Raw genomic sequence first — 8,353 nt, forward strand, 5'->3', positions numbered from 1 at the left:
GTCTCACTTGCTTTTTGCTTCTGATAGGCTTCAAGGTTTTGGCAATCCTACCTACCCACCAAATGTTGACTTTAACTTGCTTCTTCTAAAATCATCACTGAGAAGTCCTAATCCTTGGAGAAATGCCAGGAATCCAGAGGATTAGAAGGACTCTACAGATCCGGAAGAACTTCCTTCAGAAAAGCACAAGAGCGCTCTGCTTGATTTTGTTGGGCTTGTCTAATAGAAGTTTGCCAAGAGGATAGTTTATTACAAATGAGTGTTCAAAATAAATTTCCTGGAAAACTTGATTACTTCGGGAGATGGGAGATATGTTTAGGTGTTGTATGTGTTCTTATCATCAAGGGAAGATTCCTCGCAAGGAACACTCTGATGGATCTGCCCCCCGCCCCCCAATAAATGTAACAATTGGGTCAATCGATGTAGGTTTGTGGCTGTTCACCCATCAGACATTTCACCACCTTATTTTGTGTATAGGAACCACCAGCATTCTATCCGTGCAGTTCCTATGACTAATTTACTACCTCCCTGACGTTGTAGGTTTCTTGCAGGTTTCTGTGCCCCTCTCGACCTAAGTTCTGCATCTTTATAACAGAAACCTCTTCCTAAAGTGAGACCAAGGTAACTTAAATATTGTACCCTCATATTAATTTGAATAAAGTTAAAAAAATGCAAAAGCAAAAAAAAAAAAAAGAAATCTCTTCCTATCTCACAGGATTGTTTTCAGACTTGAATGAGATAATGCGTGTGAAGTATTAAAGTTTGGCAAATATAAAGTACACAGTAAAAACTGACAGTGAAGGGTGACAGTGGCCCTCTTCGTTCCTGCGTTCCCTCTCTTTATCCAACGGCCACTGCACTGCCCCTTTCCTTTCTTTTCATCCTTTTGTCATCTGGTGTATTCTATGTGGCCTTCCTATCCAGAATCTACTTTTCAGATAATAGTCTGTTAGTGTAAAAATATGCTGACCAGCGCCCAACAAACTCTGTAGCCGTTCACAAACAGAGAGAAGAAGAAGACAGAAAATTGTATCCAGCCTTTAGACCATTCTCCACTATGACCATATCCTGAGTCAAGGCTGGCTGATCAACCCGCTTCCAGTAAAGCTACAAGTAGACCGGTGGATTTCTCTATCAGAGCAGGTGTTTAAATGCACCTATCACAGATATGATAATATATATTTAAAGTTTTTATTGACTTCCCATACGTGAAAATTTAGAGAGTCACATTGCAGGCATGGTTAAAAGCAACCTAAATTGTCTGAAAATAGAACTAAGTAAAGTTTGGGGTGGTGACAGTGACAAGGGTAGACAACACGCTAATGTTCAAGATCTTAGGAAAGAAACCAAAAAAATATTATAGATAAGAGACAGCCCCAGATACTATGGATTTCAAAATGGCCTCCAGCTGTCTGCAGAAAATTCATCAGCCATTATCAGAAAGATTACAGATTATTTCTGTCTTTCCTCAAACCTTACGTTATTAAAGTTTAGAATCCATCTGAGTACTTTTTGAAGGGTCAGTGTGAAGGAGCCCTCTCTCTGTTTAGGCTCCGTGGTTCTTCAGGACAAGGCAACGAGAACAATCAGAGCGCACAGACCAGGAGAATGTCTGGGGAGGGAGCGGCGAGGCTGTTTCAATATCTGGCCAGCCCACTCACAGCCTTGGCTGTCAATGGCGCTCCAACCTGCCGCGCCATGACCGATGGGTCCCCTTTCAGGTCATTAAGGAGTGAGCGGGTACTTTTGGAAGACCCGATGCGAAGGTGAAGAAAAGGGCAGACACAGAGGCAATGCAGAACAGAGCCTGGAGATCATTTTCAAAGCCTTCCCTCCTCGCACGAGAGCGGCCCCTTCCCTCTTGTTTGTTTTTCGACACTATTGTTTGCCCCACAGGCATCAAGCTGTTGGTGTGTACAGGAGGGAGTAAAGTGAGACCGCACGGTGGAGGAAATAGAAATTAAAATTATACTTCTGTCAGTTTTGAATCAGGGATTGTTTCTCAAGGTCTCCCCAAACACTTAATTTCAAACGAGCCTTCATTTATTACTCCAAGAAAGGCCAAATGCATAATTCATCAGTGGCTTTCAGTCAATATACCCTTATAAGCACGTTTCCCATGGGCCTTTGAGGAAAAATATGTTATGCTAATTCTATTAGTTGGGTACACAAGAGCTGTCTAAGAAAGTAAACAGGCATTAAAAGGAGACACATGTGAACAAAGAAAGACCTGTCAACCTACTGTCCAGGGTCGAATTACCAGGAGAGCAGGGAGGTGGTAGACTTGTCTCATTACATATGCCTAGAATGTCTCCCCAACGAGAACTCTGAGACACCCAGCGGCTCTGTGTGGTGACTCAGGTGAGGCGATGGCAGAGTGTGACTCCGTGTGAGTCTGGGATGGGGCTTACCGGGTCTCCAGTGGCACGTTGCTGTTTAGCACCCAGCTGTCCTGAAGCTGAACGGACTCCGGTGTGGTGGCCAGGTCATTGGGCGCCGGGGCCGGGGCGTGGATCTGGCTCCGCCGGTTGGTCAGTGAGTTCCTGTTGAGGGAGTTGGCCGACGAGTGGTGATGGGACAGCGTGTGGTTGTGGGGGGGCGGAAGAGGGGGCCGCAGAGTCGACTGGCTGTGGTGGTTTGGAGGGCCTGAAAAGAGAGGAATGAGAAACGGCCATCAGCATCTGCAGATTCCAGTCTCAGGCACTCGGGGGAGAGTTTGGAACCCACGTCCATGTGTTGACAATTGCTGGAAGCCACAAACTACAGAGAGACAGATGAGATGGCAGAAAGCAGCTCACAGATAGTTACAATAGGCGTCAATTTGCCTTGACCCCTGGACATCAGACAAGGAATAAGGAGATACTCTTTAGCAAAACCAGGTTGCTGAGCTGCCTACCTGAGGAACGACTAGAAGCATATTAACACCAGTATGAAAGTCACATGGCGTTCAAAGCTGGCCCTTGTAACAAGTTCCATTGCATTTCTTGGTAAACCAGTAGGATGTACACATTCTTTACAAAATAGTTCATCTTTTAAAGCTAATGAGAATACTGTACAATCTAGGTGAGGAAGTAGGAAATTTAAATACGGAGGGGCCATTCAGCAGGAGAGTGGAGTGGGCCAGCTTCGGACGGAGCTGGGCTGGGGAGGGGAGGGAGCAGCCCTTGCATAGCACCAGACTAATTTGGGAATATGTGAGGGCTCAAGGCTGCCATATCATCTAGTTTCTCTAGAAAAGCTAAAGATCTAGAATTTTAGTTAAAATTTTCTATTTTTTTAAAATGTTGACAACTAACCCCAAATAAATATATATGAGCTTGTGTGCACACACACATTTGTATGTACATGTGTATATATGTATAAAGTGTACGTATATGTTTTTTAAAAAAACAGAGCCGGGCGGTGCCTATGGCTCCAGGAGTACGGCGCCGGGCCCTATATACCAGAGGTGGCAGGTTCAAACCCGGCCCTGGCCCAAAAAAAAAAAAAAAAAAAAAAATGCAAAAAAACTGAGAGCCAACAAAGCACCCCCGCCAGTGTGCTCAGATCCGTGGGTTGCCAACTTTTTTTCTCTGAGAGATGAACCCTGAGGACTCAGTCTCTGGAGGTCAGGACAGATGTTTTTGAACCATGACCCTTATTCTAAACCGCATTTTTTTTTTTTTTTTTAAATAACAACATCTTCTGCAGGAAAAAAAATGAACAAAGGAAAACTCTCCCTCTATAAATATCCCCTTGTAAATATCACTATCTCTGACAACTCCAAACAGGGTTTTCCTAGCAACCGATTCTCAATCTACGAAATGAAATATTGTAAGCATAATGAAAATGAAAGTAGTTCACTGTGCCATGGAAGCCTATAATTTCGTTTTAATGGATGCTGAAACATGACTTTTAATTTGTGTCCTTTGAGAAAGTTTATTTTTTGAAGCTTGCAGTCAGGGCTGGCAACTCACCGGGTGACTGCTGAGCCTAGTCATTTTGGCCCCTGCCAACTTTTAAAATCCTCAGCCCCTGCTGTCCTGGCTTTAAGAAGTTGGCTCAAGTCATTTATACAAGCAATTTGACACAAATTTCAACTACTTGTCTCCTTATGTGGCCAGGGCTACATCTCCGAAAGGTGTAATCTACATTCTGGGGTTCCTGTGAGGGCTGCAGAAACATCCCAGAGGAAGACAACACATCAGACAGATACCAGGTTTGGAGAGCGGCGTGACCAGCCGAAACCAGAAGGAAAAACACAGAGCAAACACGTTCTTGAAGTTTGCATCTCTGAGCTGAAATTACTGGAGATTTTTATTATTTTTTTTAATGTTCAATAAAAGACAACTAAAACTAAAACCCAGTGCAAAATGCCACCGTACAGTTGTGTAGATTTTAAATCGTGTCCTCCAAATGAACCTGTAATTCCTATTTTACATTATGCATCAGTGACATTTTAAATATATCTTTGGGGGAGTTTCATAGCTGTAGCAGGCTATTATATTTTCTGGCATTGTTGTCTGTCTAGTAATGTATTATTACATAGTTATTTAGCGTTTGTCTGTCTCGTATTAGTGGAAAGCGGTGGGAAGAGGGGGTGAAATGATGTAATAATGATCCTTCAGAGATGCTATCCAAGCCCTTCGCACACGGTTAATGAATTCTTGTGCCTTTCTTTCCCCCTCCTCTACGCCCATCCAAGTGGTATCATTATTCCCTATTAGTTAGGTAATTATGAGACTTGCCTTAAAGAGACAAGGTGAGTCAGTGTACAAGTGAGAACCTGCCCTCCCCAGCCCCAAGCCTTAACTTTCCATCTCCCTCTGCCCGTGCCCCCCACCCTCAGCTCTTCAGACCACACACTCTCCCAGAGTACAAAGAGGCCATGGGCAGGACTTAATTCCCTAAATGAGATTCCAGACCCTCCTGCTTCCTGCCCGTTCACCCTGAGCTAAGTTCTTGTTGACCCCAGCTTGGGTGGTCCTGCTTTGTCCATCCGTGTTCTACGTGGGCCGAATTCCTGTGGCTGCCTGTGTGTTGATGATACCCAGGGGTGCTCCTCGGGGCGAGTGGAGGCACTGAAGTAGGTGTTACGTGGTGTGTTCCAAATCAAATGTACTATGAATTTTCCAAAGAGAGGTCAAGTTCCCTGTCCATTTCTCCTAAAGAGAAGGCCTAGCTTCCTGGGGGAGATGGAAGAATATTATAATAAATTCCCCACTCTCTCTGCTTTACTGGAAAGCAACATGCTATTTAGCTGCAAATAAATCAAATTATCGATAGTAACAAAAACAAAATTATCCAGCATCCTCGGCATTGGAAGACATTCTCCTCATCACTGTTGTCCCTTTCCAATGTGGCACTGATCACGTGTGCTCCTTTATCTATCTATCCAGCAGTTGTGTTTTTCTGCTAGGGAGGAGATAGCAGGAAAAGATCAGGGGTGGTAAACGTCATCATGGGGTTGTATACGGAGTGACGCGGAAACATCTAGAAGGGGCATTTAGCTGGGGGTTAGGACGACAAGGTAAAGAACTGGGTTCAGGGATTGAGCCTACCACTTTCTAGCTGTGTGAACCTGGGCGTCTCACCTCATTTCGTGAACTCTCAGCTTACTCATCTGCCAAATGGTGAGAACAGCACTTCTGAACTCCCTGCTGAGGCTGCTGTGAAAGTTAGAGAGGAAGGAAGAATGTGAAGTGCCAACCCTGCTACCTGATGGCGGCCAAGTTCCAAGAACTGTGTGCGCAGAACACTGTTCAGTTCGTTCAGGGATAAAAGGATGGGAAAGACGTGACTGCAAATCTCAAGGAGCCCAGATTTACATAGACCTTGTCTATCTTGGCAGAATTCACAGGCTGACAATCCTCAAGCAGAATATTATCAAAAATTTGAAGTCAAGATTTCCTATGATGTTCCAGACTTCTGGCATCTCTTGAAAGCAAACCAAGACACTGAGTCTGTGTCCCTACACAAATGGGTAGTGCTGAAGGCGGTGGGGTAGTTTATCTGGTTTGCCATCACCGTTAACAATCTTTGCTCTCTTAGCCTAGCTGGATTTATGCCTTTATGTCACTGACTATGTATGCTCCGTGTCTGACTTCTAGCTTAACTCGAGGCACCCTGGTATTCAGCGTGGGTAACGCATCTCTGATACAAAACACCCCTTCCGTAACTGATGATCTCAAGCACTTTGCAGTTATCAGTTTTCATTATAATCATCCAATGTACTTGCTGGGTGGGAAGGTTTTCTACTTCAAAAATGCAAACAATGGCTGGCAACATGCTTTCCTGCTTTCCAAAGAGCCAAAATACATGAAAAACCCTTCTCCAAAGTAATGAACATCTTCAATCTACTGTGAAACAGAAATGAATAAACCCAGCTTGATAAAGGAACCCTAATGTCCACTGTGAGTTCTCTATATTTATTAGGTTTAATTAATGCACATATTAAGACTAGTGCTTCCATCACATAAATATGGAATCACATAATAACACAAATAACTATGTAACATAAATGCTAATACAGTATCTCCGCCTAATAAGTATGCCATTAGTAGGTGAAAGGCAATTGTCATTAAAATACTGGTGCTGATCTGTTATATTGGGTCTGACTCATGTTGAGTTGAGAACCTGGACTTTATTTTTAGGTACTGTGTGGCTTTTCACACAGAAAACGGAAGTAAGGGCCTGACTAACTGCTGATAAATCATTCATTCCTAGGGTGATTTTTGGTCTTGAAAAACATAAATCCCGTCAGACCCCAACATGATAAATTAACCACAAAAACACTGCCCTCTTCTGTTGAGCCACCTTCTTGAAGCGAGTGACATCTTAATAGCCATTTAAAGATGCTAGAAGTGGGGATGGTGCTGTCAGAGACTTTGGAGTCTCTGGTTGATGAAAACTGGCACCAGGTCACCCTGTTCAAATTTGACCTTGAATGAGAGCCAGGAGAATTAGGGGGGAGGATTTTCAAAAATAACAGCCTCCGGTTAGAAGAACTAAGGAGGACACGTTCTGCTGGAGAATTCCAGGCTGGTGGTTGGCTTTGAAACCCTGCCCGACCACTTACCAGGTGTGTGACCACACCTGCATATACACATATACATATCCACATACCTACACACACATGTAAATATGGTGGGTGCCAAAAAATGTCTACACATTTAAAGAAAGAAAACTATGTTAAAATTGTGATGCTCAAGTCATGTTAGACTTCAGCAATTACAAAAAATGGAAGATACAATATATGAGATAATAACTGTTACTGGTATATAGTAAGTATTACAATTTTAATATAATTTTTTACTTTCTTAAAATATGTATACATTTTGGGGGAAATCTTCTGTATTTTTCTGTGTTTATTTCCTCATCTGCAAAGTAGGTATATAATTTTACTTCCCACAAATGATTCTTAGGAGAGTCAAATCAGAATATGTCTATTAGAAGCCCAGCACAATTCTTGGCACACAGCAAACTATTAATAAATATTATTATGATGTGCTATTATTTGGCATAATTAATCACTTGGTAACAGTAATAGTAGCCATAGCAACTATGGCTCTGAGGAAGATGACAAGCACTTCCTGGGGTGCTTCGGCCCCAGTGTCCCCAACTCTTTGAGATTGTAGCTTGTGGAGGGAGACATCTTTGGACCCCTCCGCCTTCCAATTCAGCCTGCAGAAGGGCAGAGGGTATCAATACAGGGACATGGCCAGAGGTATCAATACAGGTAGTCTTAAAAGCACATAAGAACTCACAAAAATGAAACTTGGGATTAAGAACGGTTTCATTTCCATAAACGAAATAAGCAATGTTGATAAAAACCAAACAATAATACTGACCACAGCTACCATGAGTTAAGTCCTCCCCGTGTGTCTGGAACTGTATCAAGTGCCTTATAGAAATGATTTCAGTGTGTTCCCACTTACTCCTATGGGGCAGGTCACTTATCAGGCCCATTTTCCAGATTTAGCAAGTGAGGTTCAGGGGAGCTAAGTAATGGACCCAAGGTCATGCAGTTTAGTAAGTGGCAGGATTGGTACTGATACCAAGGTCTTTTCCCCTCCCAGCCATATGCACCCCCGCCCCCCGCCCCCCGCCGGCTGGAACACAAAGGGTGGGAGCAGCCCCTGCCCTGCCACACGTCCACTGAGCACATGCAGAGGGAAAGTGGCTTGACTTGTTTCTTTGTGCATTTCCCAAAATGGCAGAATTGCATCTTGCAAAAAATTGGAGGGAAGCACCTGCCTCCAAGCTCCGCACAGCCTCATGATGCTGCATGAATCAGGAGAAACAGGCCAGAACAGCCAGACTGCAGTGTAATCACTTCCATACCTTCCCAAAGGCCCTCCCCAATCTCCTTCCT

At 43.6% G+C, this 8,353-nt stretch overlaps 1 protein-coding gene across 2 annotated transcripts in view; it reads right to left on the bottom strand.

Moving 5' to 3' along the window:
- The window catches only part of TENM2 (teneurin transmembrane protein 2), a 945,756-nt gene that overhangs the window by 290,611 nt on the left and 646,792 nt on the right, over positions 1–8,353 (bottom strand). Inside the window, exon 4 of one of the 2 annotated variants that reach the window (XM_023514814.1) lies at positions 2,412–2,627. In XM_023514814.1, coding sequence (XP_023370582.1) covers positions 2,412–2,627 — 216 coding nt within the window. Of the gene's footprint in view, positions 1–2,411; positions 2,647–8,353 lie in introns of both variants that reach the window. The other variant, XM_023514817.1, reaches the window with a different exon arrangement.

The sequence above is a fragment of the Otolemur garnettii genome, unplaced genomic scaffold (assembly GCF_000181295.1).
Source record: "Otolemur garnettii isolate 467f Iridium unplaced genomic scaffold, OtoGar3 scaffold00003, whole genome shotgun sequence".
Taxonomy (NCBI): Eukaryota; Metazoa; Chordata; class Mammalia; order Primates; family Galagidae; genus Otolemur; species Otolemur garnettii.